General features: G+C 37.7%; 1 protein-coding gene across 1 annotated transcript in view; it reads left to right on the plus strand.

Moving 5' to 3' along the window:
• Positions 1 to 8965: 8965 nt before the first annotated feature.
• The window catches only part of DYNC1I1 (dynein cytoplasmic 1 intermediate chain 1), a 179036-nt gene continuing 172512 nt past the window's right edge, over positions 8966 to 15489 (plus strand). The window contains exons 1-3 of the mRNA XM_085310569.1: positions 8966 to 8997; positions 12181 to 12298; positions 15008 to 15122. Of these exons, the coding sequence (XP_085166695.1) occupies positions 12191 to 12298; positions 15008 to 15122 (223 nt within the window). The 5' untranslated portion in view covers positions 8966 to 8997; positions 12181 to 12190. The remainder of the gene's footprint in view (positions 8998 to 12180; positions 12299 to 15007; positions 15123 to 15489) is intronic.

Raw genomic sequence — 15489 nt, forward strand, 5'->3', positions numbered from 1 at the left:
CAGATCACATATAGGAAAAATGTGGATCTCTCTTGCTTTAAGTTGTTCAACTCTTCCACTCTGTATCCATTAACACGGATCTTAGCTTTTAAAGTGTATAGATAGTGGTATTAAATCCATACTACTCAAGTCCTTGATTCCTGTTTTGCATATTAGGCCACCACTGTTAGGATCAGAGTGGTTACCAGGTCACTTGGTAATTGGGGCAAAGACATTTCAAATGATTGCTAGTGTATATTTTCAGAAATTAGAATATTTAACAAAGCAGGGTCACCGGGGAAAGAGAAACCCAGCAGACTTCTCTCTAACATGGTTCCTTGTATTTGAACCTGTCTCCTGAACCTGGTTTAAGGACTGTTCCACTGACTGAACACCAAAAAGGTTTTCTTTCTGATTCTCACAGTGCTAACCAAGCAAAGTTAGGAGATTGTCTAAACTCATCTGACTTGCTTCATAATACATGTTTGTATTCTCTTTAAGTTACATAAAAGAATCACCATTTTCATTAGTCACACTATTCAAAGTACTGTGACACTGGGTACTTCTGGTCAGTTAGTTTCTAGTAATATATTGAGCAGTTGTTGAACCAGAAGGGGTTTTATATCATAATCCTAAAGGATTTCAGATCACAGTTGCCCCTTAATAAATTATTTTTTTCTTTTTCCTTTTTTTTTAGCTCTTGAGTATTCATAGAGCTTTGATGCACATTCATAGCAGTTTGTTAGGGACTATCAACTGCTGCTAGTTTTTGTTGGATAGGAATACAAAATAATTCTGGAAACTCTTCCAGAAAAAGGTAGTTCATGTTCTGTATATATATATTTATATATGTATAGGCTGTGTGGTGCATTAAATAATGAATGGCTTAAAAACCTGTATTCTTTTGGAATGAAATAAGAAATTTGACCTAAATCATACCCCCTAGGGTGCCGATAGCTATTCATGTATGTAATCTGCTGTACTTGGCAAAGCCTCTGAATGTTGTATTCCTGCCTTTCACTATCTCCATAGTAGTAATAATAATACGAAAAAATTGTGTTGATGGGATAGGAGGGTATTGTACTAAAGACAAAAAACACTGATGCCATTCTCTGTTTGTACTGAAAGAAACCGTGGGAAAACTGTCCCATTATTTCCCACAAGCTTTTCTTTTTTACAGAAAGTTGATTAATACCAAGAAAACAGAGGAAAGCCTAGTCTTTTAGCTTTTATAGGTTTCTTCAAATATATTAAAAATGCCTTGTGTATGTTTGTGCTATTTTTGCCTGGTAATTATAAATTATAGTCCTTCAGTTTTTTTCATGTTTAAAGCATAGAATTAAAAAGATGTCAGTAATTTGTGTTTTCTGAAGGGGACCAAGATTAAAAAAAAAAAAAAAGATATGTTGTAGCTTTATGACTAATGTATCCTATACATTTTATAGCAGGCTTTCTTTTATGCATATAACATGTATGGTCAATGAATGTTGGGACTGGGAAGTGAAGAACTATAGGTAGCCATGTTGACATACAGACAAAAGTCTTTTCAAACAAAATGGTAATGCAATAGAATGTTAGTATTAGTAATATTTGTATGGACTTTGAAGTATTTAAAAGAAGACAATCTCTCCTCAGTGTTGATTCAATAAACTTTTAATTAGAGTTCTTCCCCTAAAAGTTTCTGATCTCACACTAATATCAGTGAAAAATTATGCATAACTATGATTAAAGTCAGTGACCTCTCATTTTTTGTATTATTTTCCTTAAAATAAGAAATACAGTATGTATCTGTAAAACAGCAAGAGTGCTGTATCTTCTCATATCACATTATGTGCATTTTTGATAAAGGGCTGTTTTACTCATTCATCCAGGATTCTCTCGTGATATTGCAATAGTTTCCAGAGTTTTTAAACCATGTACACCTCTTAACCCTGAAAACTTTCTCTGAGAGACAATAAGACTATACATTTTACTGTTTAATATGGCTGGGAACMAGGCATGAACCATTTCTGATTGCCTTGTGGACTGCTGGTGGTTTATATTTTGAGAACCCCTGAAGTAAAGTTGTTTGATTTTTTCCAGAATTTCCTATCACAGCAGGGTTGGCCAGAGTTCCTGATGAAGAGCAGTTGGTGATGTCTCACTGGTGTCCGTGGCTGAAATTGTGGGGGCAAGTTCCTTGTGCAAGAATCTTGCACCTAGGCCTCCTTCTGGGGATGTCCTGCCATGCATCCTGGCACCCTGATTCCACACTTTTCAGACACGGGACTTGTTTGCTTCTGCTCTCAGTCAGCCCCTTTGCCAGGTGTCTTGTCCGCAGAAACCACGGCACTGGAGAACTGTGTGTGCCTGTGGAGAAGAGTTCATGCATAGCCAGCCTTGCCCTAGCAGGAAGCTTTGATGAAGGGGCAGAGCGTGCTCACATCTTGAATCTGGGACATGCACCTGGATTCTCCAAACTTGAAGTTATGATGCCTGGGCAACTCTGTTAAATCTGGACTGACAAAATGGTGTGGACACAGAATCTCAAACTACTGTTCTCAAAATCTCTGCTTGATTGTCACCTAATTCTTGAAGCACCTGAAATTTGTAAAAGCCTTCTTTCTCACCTTAGACATCTGCTTCTGCATATATTCTTATCCTCAAACCCCCAGATGCTACAAACTGGGTATCTGCTGCTCCTCTCTCCTAAGCTGCTTGATCTGGCTTGCATTTCACAAGGCCATCTGTCAAGCTGCAGAGCACATAGGTAGTTGATGGCATATGCTCCCTCTTTTAGTACCCCTTGGTTTTAAGAGGACTACCCTAAGGTAAAGGAGTCTCAGGTAATTTTTGCCTTTGCTTAAAGAGATCTTTGCCTGCATCTATGCCCTAATCAGCTAGCTAAAGTGATACTGTGGTAAGAACCTTCTCAGTCTTTCCTGCTGAAACTGCTACACTCAAATCTGTCTGTGAAAAGGAAAAATGACTCTTCAGAGTCAAGAGTTCAAGAACTCAGCTACAAGGGGGAGTCCTGTGCTCCAGACACTAAACACAGCATTGTATTTTAAATTAACCGGTCATTGGGTATAATATAAACTAACCCTGAAACAAAGACTAGAACCCAGGGGCCTCGATTAGGGACTAATGTTCACTCTCTTGCATCTGCTTCTTCTGGTCCAATGAATCTTTGCAGAAAAGAAATTAATAGAAAGTAGCTTCAGTAGTTAAGAATGCACTCTCCATTCCTCTAGTCTTTCCCATCCATTAACCTACAGCCACCACGGGGATGTGGGTTTCAGTCCTCTCAAGACAAAACAAAAAGAAAAAAAAATCATGTTTTCCCTATTTGGATGGAGTACTCTAATCACTGAGAAGACAAATAGAAGAGGTTAGTAGATTATTTCTCTGGTGAATATTTTCTAAAAGAAAGGAGTGACCTRTTTCACCCTTTTGAAAGAAAAGGGTTTGGTCTACTGTAAGGAAAGGTTTGTGGACTGTGAATCTTAATAGAAGTAGGCATCTTCTGGGAGAATTGAATAAAGTACCAAATTCCCACAGAGAAGTGGAGTATAAAACTAGTTTCATACTGTAGGCGTACTTTGTTCAGCATAATGGCTTCTCATTCCAGGATGTCTGTAAGAACCCTGGGAGAAGAAGGGATCTTCATAGGATCAGATGCCTTAAAATGGCCTTGGTGAGCATTGTGGTAACCAGGCCCTGAGGAACCTTAACCCCTTTGCCTTAATTTGCCCTAATTCTTCCTAGGTAAAACTGAAATAAATCATCCTTTCTGTCTCTTTCACTCTGCTATTTGAATTAGAAGATCCTCAAGGCTGGAACAGTCCCTTACTATTTGTCTCTGCAGCCTTCAGCTTGGCTGGGTCTTTTAGGCACTCTGATCATAATGAATGTCACATAATAATATTACTCTGTTTTAATATCACATTGTGTATTCTACTTTATCTAGTATCAGCTAAAGGTCATTGGTTGTCTTTAGATCTGGATCTGGAACATTTAAGTCTTCTTTGTGGATATGGAGCTCAGTGAGTAAATTCTGTATGTGACTCTTCCCCGTATAGACACCATGAGCTTGGTTCTCACTCCTCTCCCATATTCAAATTCTTTGTAGCTCTTTATACTTCCTTTTATAGCTGTTAGATATCAACACTTATCATCTTGCGGTTTTATCTTAACACATTTCTTTCTGTTTTTATGAATCCAGAGGAAAGATTGGCTAAGGCATAGCTCTGATCGTTCACGTTGCTTTGTTACTACAGCCAAAGAAACTCTGGGAAGTAGAAGGAGAATGGTACTGATGTACCCTCTACATTGCTTCCCTGAAAATTTAAAAAATTCAAATCAGATATTCTGCATATTTCTCACAGCTGGAGCTATTCACTGCTTTCTAAGTCTTTAGGCATGTTGATTTTGCAGGTATTAAATCAGCATGTAGTATTTTTAGCCTAATTTTGTAGTCATACTAGCATGTCACAAATACTAGTTGCAAAGCAAGGCACAGCATATTTTTGTTTTAAGAAAGAACTGATAGCTGGGTAAGTCTTCAAGTAAAATCTCTGTGTCAGCAGCACACTTTGTTCTTTGATACCTGTTTGCCTGGCAGTAGTTATAACTGGATTAAGTTAGTAAGCAGAGACTGGAACATGCATTTTTCATGTTTAAGTAGTTGGCTTTAAGTATCAGGTTGCTGGCCATATACCGCTGGGGATGTTTCAGGAGGAGCGTATAAAGTCCAGTTTTATCCTCAGTGAGGATTGGAAATACATATTTTAATATAAAAAATCTTTGTAGGATTGGAGAAAATGAGTCATTGTTCAACTAGGAGAGACTAACATATCTTTAGGTGAAATACTATATTAGATGTTAGTAAGTCATGAAATATACTACTGGAAGGCATTTTTGTATTGTTACAATTTGTGTACTGGACAGAGTTATGCAGAACCAAATATTCCATACAGGTTGCCAGGAAGCGAGGATCTGTTAGCAACCAATATCATTGAAATATGAGTAATACCTACAAAAGAAAATTGAATTCAGGAACATGAAATACAGGGCTCTTTTTTTTCTAGGCAAGTGACCTTCAGCTTGTGGATGAGATTTTGAAATCTATTTCACATTATCCATCTCTAAAATCATATCAATATATAGCTTCCATTTGGTTTTCTTTGAATGTCAGAGAGGTTCCTTAAATCCTCTTGTCAGGTTCTCCAATTCCTCTTTGAAGTGACCTAGAAAATCTACAGATGCATAGGGCATCTAATAGGACCCATAAATATAGGGGACACACAGAGTCACAAAGGTTCAGAATCAATAAGTCCGTTCTCAGTTGCTCCACAACCACATATAGAGCCCTACATTTTACTACAGCCAAACAGTGAAAGGTAATAGAGAAACAAAAACTGACACAGAGGGAGCTGACAAAGGATATACTGAAATCTTAAATTGCACAAGATCAAAATGTTGTCAGGCATGCTGTTGATCAGATAACTTGTTTTCTTCAAAGCATCAACTATACATAAGTAGGGCACTATTTCTGGGACAGATCTTGAGGAGGTGCAAACCAGTGTTGCTTGTATCATTGAGGTAGCTTCACAGCACCCCATCTGAGATCGCTGTGCTCATTAGTGTTTATTTAGGGGAAATCTGAGACACTTCAAAAGACCTACTTTAACATCTAGTTTTCTTTGGGGTGGTACATTCAGTCAGTTCCATGGAAATCAACAGGAAGGGAGGATATTTGACGGGAAACATGCAGAAGCTTTGCTAYCATGACCAGTTAGTATGTAATTTACTTAAATTTATTATACTCCAAGCTAGAATGTCATGTGTTTCTTACTTTATCTCCATCTGGTTGTTGCCCGCAACTTGTTCTCTTCAACCTTGATGACTCTTTCATGGAACTGTGCTTATTTGAATCAAAAAGGTAAATTTAAGAGGATAAGGGGGCATGAAAGAATGTGCTGATGAGCAGGTGATGCTTCATTGCCAGTAAGTGTGGTGTCGGAGTGGGCAATCTTAGAGCTTTGCTTATATGCTGCTTTATAAGGCTCTCGTAATTCTATCTGAACTGAGTTAATTTATGGAAGTACTATTATGGAAGAACGAGTGAAAAAATTAAGTGGTAATAGATTATAAGGGAAGTCTAGTTGAACAGCTGTGGGTATATATCTTGTGCCCTGTCAGCCTCAAAATAAACAGCCTAGAGATGCACTGACCTGTTGCATAGCAACCAGGAGGAAGCACAGTACCAAATCTCTGGATGCTGTGATTTGTAAAGATTTATAGAACAAAGTACAAGGCCTTTGCCCACCCACGGGAAATGTGCACAGATTAAGGAATAAAAATGGTACATTCCATGAAATCTAACACTTTAAAAAATGTTTTTCTTTTTAGGTAACCGTATAGATGTGGTGCCAAAAGTCTTGTCTGTTTTGCCTAAAGGTTACATAAAAAACCAATTTTTAGTCTCACCAATTTTACTTTGTGTTTTCTTGAATTCATCACACAGGAGATTCCTTAAAATACTGCAAATGATAAGTTTTTGCAGCTGCAAATATTTGACCATTATTGTGATCTTGTAAACATTAATATGCCTATTCAACAGAGGAATTTAAGGTATTGTACTGACGTCAAGTATAAGTTCTATTACATGGTGCAGATAGGTTGTCATATTTTTAGTTAAAAGCTTCTATCAAGGAGATAAGTCTAGCCCCTCTTGCCCATTTGAAGTGTGTTTCATACGTTATTTTAAATGAATACTGTGGACTAGAACACCTTTATGCTAGGGGAACAGCACTCTGGTTTCCTGCAGACCAAGGATGTCTATCTACTTTGCACAATTTCATACTTTGCATGCAGTTTCCATTTGTGAGAGTCTGAGATAGATCTCATGAGCATGTTTTCTATTGTAAAAATGGATAGTATTCCTAGCTGTGGGAAATGCACTAGTTTATACAAAATAGGGACAAACATGGTCCATAGTACAAATGAATCATTTCTTCCAGTAGAAAACTCAACATGCAACAGTTTCAATAGTAGTAGTACTCCCACTCTATAAAGCCATTCTTTGAAACCAAGAACTGTTGAATTACCTTTCAATCTAAAGGTGTTTTGCAGTCTTGGGTTCAAGAGTAACTAGTTACTAGATAAGTATTAGATCTTGCCTATTTATTTGAGAAAAGTATGAGTTACTTACTTATAACTAATTATACCTACTGGTTAATGCCCTGTGTAATATTATTTGGTGAAGCTTTTGATAATCACAACAGAGATAACCACAAAGAAGATAGCATAGGAACTCCAAAAACACAAAAAATTTTGAGGGTCATGAAATGGTAACTATAGTTTTACTGTAGCAGCAGAGCCTGTTAAAAGAACAGCATGTAAAAATCCTGAGAACACTAAAAAGCAATAAAATTTTAAGATGATCTTGATGATACTACACTGGCTGGATGCCATTTGAGGAGAAATAAAGTATTGGCTTTTAAAGGAGGGAGATGTGGTATCTTGCTTTCTTTTTCTGCTTATAGAAATCTGCAGTCATAATTTTCTCTGACCATGTTTTGTTATTTTTTTCCTTATACGTTGGGCACTTTATTCCTATTGGTTTGGTGTAAATATGCTGCTGCTATACTTCTGTAACTTTGTGGCTTTGTTAGTCTTGCAGGTWTCAATTGGTTTACAGTTTTCCGACTTTAATTGTAGTAAGCTTCTTTAGATGCTGGTAGTTGTTCTTGCTGCTAAAGGCTCATACAATTGATTTCTAAATACATATTCAAATAATTGAATATTGATTACTGATTAAAACCCTGTAAGTTATAAAACTGTACAAAGTCTTTATTGACTTATAAATGGACTTGCATGGCTTTTAGTCAAACTGAAGCTAAACACTGTTTTTTGCATCTTCCGTGCTTTACTGCTGCCACTAAAAATAAATGATCACGAGATGTTGCTACCTATATGATAATGTTAGTGGAGCAGTTCTGTGTATGTTTTGTATAGCAGTGAAGTTGGCACAAAGACTGTTCCTATTTTCAGAATACTATAAATGGCCTTCCAAAGATCCTGTTTCACATATTGCCAGGAAAAAAAGGAACTGCTCTGAGGATACGAGGGGTAGGATTCTTCTCACCTAGTTTTAGATATTTACAATGGAAATTTCTAGTGCTTAACTAATCACTTGGGGCCCCCTTTATCATCACTGGAGAGAAGCTGGTGATTRTGAGGCATAGTTAATCTTGATCTCCGTTGGCTATCTGCTTTAGGAAAAGCAGCAGCACATCTTAGGCTAGCCAGGCTGTATTGGCTAGACCTGCACTGACAATAACGGACACTTCTGCATGTTCTTGCTGACTAGCCAGATTTAGTGAGGTAAGCCCAGTAGATGACGAAGTCCATGAATGCAGCCCTCAAAAGCCTTGGCTCTCTTTCTGCATGTGCCCAGGTGGCTGCCATCCTGACAGGTCTGCTCYCCCTTTCATTCCTAAGTGGAATTGGCTGCATTTCTAAGCCCACGAGAGGACTCTGGGGCATGTTTAATGCATACAGGGAAAAGTGATATCTCCTTGAAATGCATCTCCTTGAAATGCAACAGCCAGTTTCATTAAAAATCACRCCAGGAGGAGCAGATTCCTTTATGCAGGAGCTCAAAGAAGGAATTCCCTCAGCGTATGGGAGGTGCAGCCTCTGTTCATGGTAGCTCACAGCCACATATGCTGTGAAGCTCAAGAACCTGTCTTAGCACTTGGGCTGAAAGCTATTCTGGAGTGGGAAGATTCTCCTTTTAAAACTGTGTCACTTGGCAGTAAAGTGGGCCAAATGAAGCAAGATCTATATTTTATATGATGTCCAGTGTGCTAGGTCATATGCATTCCTTCTTCCAGGTAGGTGATTTCATTGCTTCACTGCAGACTCTGCTCCTTACTGTTTCCTTCTGACCAATGRTTTCTTCTGGGCAGTAGAAGATTAGGTCATACATAGGCCTTGCACTGTCACTGTGCACTACAGAGAATTTCACAAGTAAGTCTTTTTTTATTGTTTGTCTTGGCTTCCCTTCTTGTGGCGTATCATTTGGCACGCGGAATGGCAGTTATTAGAACTGTGTTCCCAGGAATGAATACAGAATGTTAACTCCATGGTTAATGCCAAATACAGTGCTGAATAGATGAGCACACTGCCTCACTGTTATCTGCTGACTTGCTGATACCTGAGAAATATGGTTACATATTCTCAGTGTTCAATTTGTTCTAAAATCATACATAGTAATTTGCAGCTCCTTTTTTGGGGGCGGAGGCTAAGGAATTGCTATAGTATATGCAGGAAGAAAGTAACTTGAGGTGATTTTCTGTCCTTGTGATAGAACCAGTGATATTCTTCAGGTGAAATTTAATGTGTCATCTTTATTGTATATAAGATCTGTTTTGTTTAAAATAGGACAAAGTTATAAGAGAACATAATCACCCTGACTGGTGCTTTGTGAAGAAAGGGCTAAGGACTAAGTACTTCATGCATGAAATCAAGGAAGAAGCTAGTAAGTTTTCCTGGCATTAAGGGAACCAGTTTTTAGAAAGCTATTCGTTGATATCTGACAAACAGCTTGAAAGGGAAGGCAAACCCTCAGGGCAAACCCTCAGGGCTTCTGTCATGAGCCTTAAAATACATTTGCATATTTTCTGCATAGAAACAGGATCTCACTCTTTGTTGCCAAAGTGCAGAACTAAAAGGATGCAAAAATTCTATCTAGTCCAGAGGGCTCTAAGGGGAAACTCCATAATCAGAATTCAAATGAGGCAACAGATTAGGAAAATTACTTCAGCAGGATTTCAGCCATATCTGAGAGAGACCCAAAAATCCTGAACAGATTGATAGGTGAAATATTACYGACATTGTTGTTAAAAGCTAACATTCTTATCCAGTCATTTTCCACCTAAAAAATAGCTGATTGATGTCAACTGAAAACACAGATTAATGTTGCTTAGTGTGCTTGTGCTTAGATCTATTAATATCAAACACAGTTCTTCCAACAGTTTTGATTCCTCTTTCTCAAGTTGAAAACAATGGCTAAAATATTTATCATCGTGACTAGGATCAGAATGATAGAGGAGTAAAAAATTATGGTCATCTACGTACGCCTAGCGCATCTAGTGGTCTGGTTTGTTAGACAATTTATGCTCCTGCTAGCTATAGTATTTACTATAAGTTGTCATAAGTGAACTGAAGTCCCCAGGCGTTGAAGGACCCACAGAGTACCTTGCCAGAGCTGCCTGCTCTGCTGAAGTATGACTGCAGAATCTGTGACAGCTCGGAGCAGAACTGTTTTAAGTCCTATGGATGGGCTTCAGCTGGGTATTTAACTGAGGAGCATTAACATCCGTGGTGTGGTCTACACACGGATAGGTCTGTGCTGACCCTTCTGGCATCCYTCATACTGCTCTTGTGCCTGCAATTTTCAGTGAATAGTTTCCTCTTTTGATTCCACATTTTATTCTTTTCTTTCATAAAAGGAAAATGTTTTCAATGACAACAAAGTATTYAGGGCCAGGATTGCATTTCACATGCAAGTGACATTTTGTTGACAGTATTCTCCTTATCATGGACTAATCACACTTCTGTCATTTTGAGATGAAAGCTTACGACTGCAGAGGAATTTATGATAGATGAAAGTGTCATATMATTTTTAGCATGTAGGTTTACTCTCAATCCACACAGACAATAATCTGGATGAAGTTCTTGTTGGTGTTAATGGAGAGTTGCTATTTAAATTTCCCGTGCATTGAGCAAACACTAGACCTCTGTCCCATATACATGCTTTGCCATTGATCTRATTGATTCTGAGCTGCAGTGGTAGATGTGGGCACTGATGTGTGAATTAATACTGGAAGGGCATAATTAACTCTTTCTGAGAAGGTTTGTATTAGTCAGGATTGTCTTTGAAGTAAAGTGCTAATGAGAAAATCTGTACTGATATGCTTAGATAACAACCCATAATAATTATGATGTTACAGGCTGAATAAATTATCTGTGATTTCAGTTACGGATTTGTGCAACACTGGTGGGATTTAAAAACTATAGGAAAGGTTGGTATGGTATGTTCTTTAGAGATCTAACTTTATTCCTGTGTGGTGTGACTGTGTATCTCTTTACCCTTCATTTTAAGGGCTTACTTAAAAAACAGCATAGGTTGTTAAAGGTTCAAATGGGAAGTGTGTACATGGCTTCTCTTCAGTTCCCTACAGAGAACTGTATTTAAGACTAGATGGAGATAGTGGCGGTAGGATCTTTTAGTAGCTAAGAAGAAATCCTTTTGCCATGTTTGGTTATGTGAGTGGGCTTACCACAGGAATATCAAGAATATGAGGCACATCTGCTTCTTGGAAAGGTGATCTGAACACAAGGCTCCTGCTTGTAGGTGGAGCTAGTCTACACCTTCATGTTCAAAAGGTACCACTTTGCTGGAGAAAAGTCAAAGTTTGCTAGGTTGCTAGTTCTGTACTTTTATGCCTGCAGGCTTTTTGGTTCAATGTCCCAGCTTTTTCTGGAAGGGTGGAGGAGACTCCCGTAGAGAATAGCCTGCAGTATGGTGTGTGCGCTCCTGTGAGGGGTGAATATGTGAAGGAGGACACTGAAACAGAGCTGGCAGGTTGTATGTGGCAGTACAAGTGGAATATGGTGGAGTCTTAGGATAGCAGCAGTTCAGAGCATGTGTAGAAGCAAAAGCTATGAGGTTTCTGGTTTTGCCCATAAAATTCCTAATTGTCTAAGAGATTAGGGGCTGTCTTGGGGAATCTCATTCTTGTACTTAAATCTGAATCAGTCTGTGGATCTGGATCTTAGAGGTTCTACGTCTGGCAGAGTGTTGCTGAAGCCAGTGGATCACATTAGCTTCAGTTCATAATAGCTTTAAAGCATTATTTTGGACATCAGATAAAAATGGATTTGTTTCACAAAGGTGATTTTCTAATAAATATAATGTGGAAATATATTTAATGTTTGGAGATGTTCTGGGATAATTTCTTAAAAATTGCCTAACAAATATCCTGCTTTCTACAATGTCAMTGTAGTCCAAGGGCCAGCATTTGTATGAGTGTGTTTTTATAGCAATTTTAGAAACACTATTTTTGATATAATTAAATACATTTTTTCAGTAAATAGAGAAAACATTTACTTCTGTTTTCACATTGGTTTCCCAAATTTTGTTTCCAGTAGAGTCAAAATGTCGGACAAAAGTGATTTAAAAGCAGAACTTGAGCGCAAAAAGCAGCGTTTGGCCCAGATAAGAGAAGAGAAGAAACGAAAGGAGGAAGAGAGGAAAAAGAAAGAGGTAAATATGCAAAAGCTCTTTTAAATAGTTCATGCTTGCAGAAAGGCCTTGCTGAGGTTTTGACTTTTCGGTATTGTATACTATAAGGTGTCGGTCATGTAGAATGAGAGCCTCAAATTCACCTCAACCTAACCTTAAAATCAAAATGCTTATTTTTAGTCATGAAAGTTGGGGTCAGAGAATTGCTTTTAAAACCAATGTACTGTCAGCTGACAAGAATTTAGACAACATGATGTGCATGTGTGTGTAGAAAGAAAAAATGATTTGCCACAATGCTTTTTCTTGGCTTCCCTTCAATAGAAAGGGAGTGGAGAGCAGGGAAAGACACAAAGAGGGCTCACATTTTTTTCAAGCCATTACAGTCTAAATACATATTTTTGTACTCTTAAGACTAGCTTGATTACTGGCTAAGGTAACAGATTTACAATTATTATTCTTCAGTAAAGTAAAACATAATTGCAATTGCATTTTCATCTTCTGGCATGGGTGCATCTTTCAGTTCTGTTAAAGTTTGATTGACATATTAGTTTATTTGTCCTTGACAATATGCACTGGGTTTTTCATTAAGGGATTTATATTTCTTTTTGTTCAGTCACTTAATGGAATAGAGGTGAGAACTGACAGAGAATGGGTATTCATTTTCATGCAAAGTCAGAGAAGCATTAAGTGATTATGTTTCTTCTCCTTCAAATGTCAACACTTATTGTAGTTTAAAGCACCTGTTATCCTTTACTAATAACTGGTTTCCTTTTAAACTGACACTTTAATATTGTACATGAATTTCATAGAATTATTGTGGAAATGTGATGTGATCCAAGAAATCAGTGTTCCAATTTTGATCGTCTTTCTAATCTTTTTTATTGAGGCATTTTTGTGCAATTACCAACAAACACCCCACCGAGGCTTCCAGAGTCACTAGGGAAATCCTCTGTAAGTGGGACTTGAACATTTTCAGTGTTCGTTACTAGCACGTTAATGAATCAGAGAGCAGGGAGCCAAGCCAATGGCTCCAGGAAGCTATTAATTCCTTCCCTTTGTCCCCTGCCTCTGATTTTATGCCTCATGGAGATCCTGTGGTAGCTGGAACTTTCCGTTGACTCTGATGGTCAGATCCAGTTAAAGACACCTTGCTCTGCAAATTAAGCTGCAGTGCCTAGCTGTGGTGTGCTGTGATGTGTAACTTCGAAGTGCCTGGCCTCCAAGGGTGAAGTCTAACATTGAGTTAGATGCTTAGCCTTAGCCAGTGTCATGGAAGAGTTAACTAAAATCCTTCTTAGTGTGAGATACTTCATAGGAAGAGTTGAGCACAAGGATATACCTGAACTTGATCTTCGTCTGTAAAAGAAGTAAAGATTTTTTTTTCTCCATTCTGGCTATATCTAAACTGGAGAACTTTGGGATGCTTCTGAACTCTGAGGTTTCTGTGTGTGCCTGGACCTATATCAACAATAGACTAAAGCATTGTGCAAGTCCCCTGTGCCCCATGCTCTGGTTTTCTGGTGAAGGCTAGATAGGACCAGACAATTTACAAGCAACTTTATGATCCAAAGTGTTGAGGTAAGTGCCTTGTCTATGAGAACTGTACAGGATTTGCTGTTTTTAAGACATGATAAAATGATAGACGTGACTACTTGCATTTTGTTTTATACTTTACTGGTTGCTACACTGGACTAGGAAACAGCAAATGAGTTCAGTTCCCTCATCAACTTGGGAGAAAGTCTGCAAGACTGTTTTTTTTTTTAAGTGGAAAGAGTGCTCTAGTCACTAGGCTRTTATAGGCATTTTCCATCCACCCTACTAAACTGAGGAACAGTGTACCAAACACAAGGGATTCTGGCTAATGCAGATTTTGCTGCTCCTGGATCCTAGTAGGCCACAGAGAGAAGCTAGTGTGTGGGACCTCCAAGTAAATGTAGCTATCTGAGCTAAGAAGTAGGGGTCTTGTGGACCATTAGTTCTGATTGTTGTTGCCTATAGCTGCCAAAATCCCATTTTAGACATTTTAATCCATTTCTTTGCTCCTGCTAGATTTTGAAGTACAAGAAAATATTTTTTTCTTGCCAACAAGTACTTGGGACGTAGGGGGGCCTTTAACTTCATCATTGATGTTGACTAGAATGTTATTTCTTGATCCCAGAGAGGGTAGGAATAAGGCTATTTTTAGGCAAGGTAATGATTTTTATTATTCTAGTGTCATTTCTCTCTGAAATTCCTTACATTTCTTAGCTGAATCAGTTGGCTTACTGGTATTTGAAATGTATTAAATTGTGTTGTGTGGAATTGGCAAAACTGAGTTTTCATTTCTCTATAAAGTAGCTGCATCTGACAAATAAGAGACAAAACATGTCCCATCAATGTGCTGTAAAAATCCTCGCAAAGGTCCTTGCGAAAGTCTTAAAGCCCAGCTTTCTCATGTATTCAGGGRAAAATATTATTGCTAATAAATATCTGTATAAATGAGCTACCTAAAATGGTGGATTAAGTGTATTTCGTAGCATTCCTAGGTAATGGTTCCTATGAATATTCTCCATTTGCTTAATTGCAAGAACTTGATTATATGTGGATGAAACTGTTTTTTGAATTTTCCTTTTTTTTTTTTTTTTTTTTAATTCAGTTTTTTTTTTTTTTTTTTTTTTTTTTTTTTTTTTTAAAAAAATTTTTTTGATTTTTTTTTTTTTTTTTTTTTTTTTTTTTTTTTTTTTAATTCAGGCTGATCTACAGCAAAAGAAAGAGCCAGCTCAGGAAGATTCTGACCTAGACCGCAAAAGAAGAGAGACAGAAGCTTTATTACAGAGCATTGGTATATCCCCAGAACCACCTCTAGGTATTTAAGAGAAGCATACTGTAAAACGTTCAGCTCTGCCACAATGAATGCATTCTCTTTGTTAAAGCATGCTTTGCTTTTTTGATTTTTGGCTGTATTAGTGAAGTGAACTCTTCTGTTTGAATGCCTACCATATCATTCATGTACACCAGTTCATGGCATTTTGAGTACTTACCATTGCCAAATACATCTCTGCCATTTCTTGAAGAAAATTTTGTGAAGATAAAGCAGGTTGTCTTTGTATACCAGTAGTGATTTCTTTTCTACTGATCTGTTTATCTTCTCTCACATCTATCTGACAACCCACAAAATAATTATAAATGCTSTACTTCATTAGCCCCAAGTTTTGTTTCTTAAGTACAGATTA

Source organism: Rhea americana, unplaced genomic scaffold (genome assembly GCF_003343005.1).
Source record: "Rhea americana isolate MKP2758 unplaced genomic scaffold, rheAme1 scaffold_32, whole genome shotgun sequence".
Classification (NCBI taxonomy): domain Eukaryota; kingdom Metazoa; phylum Chordata; class Aves; order Rheiformes; family Rheidae; genus Rhea; species Rhea americana.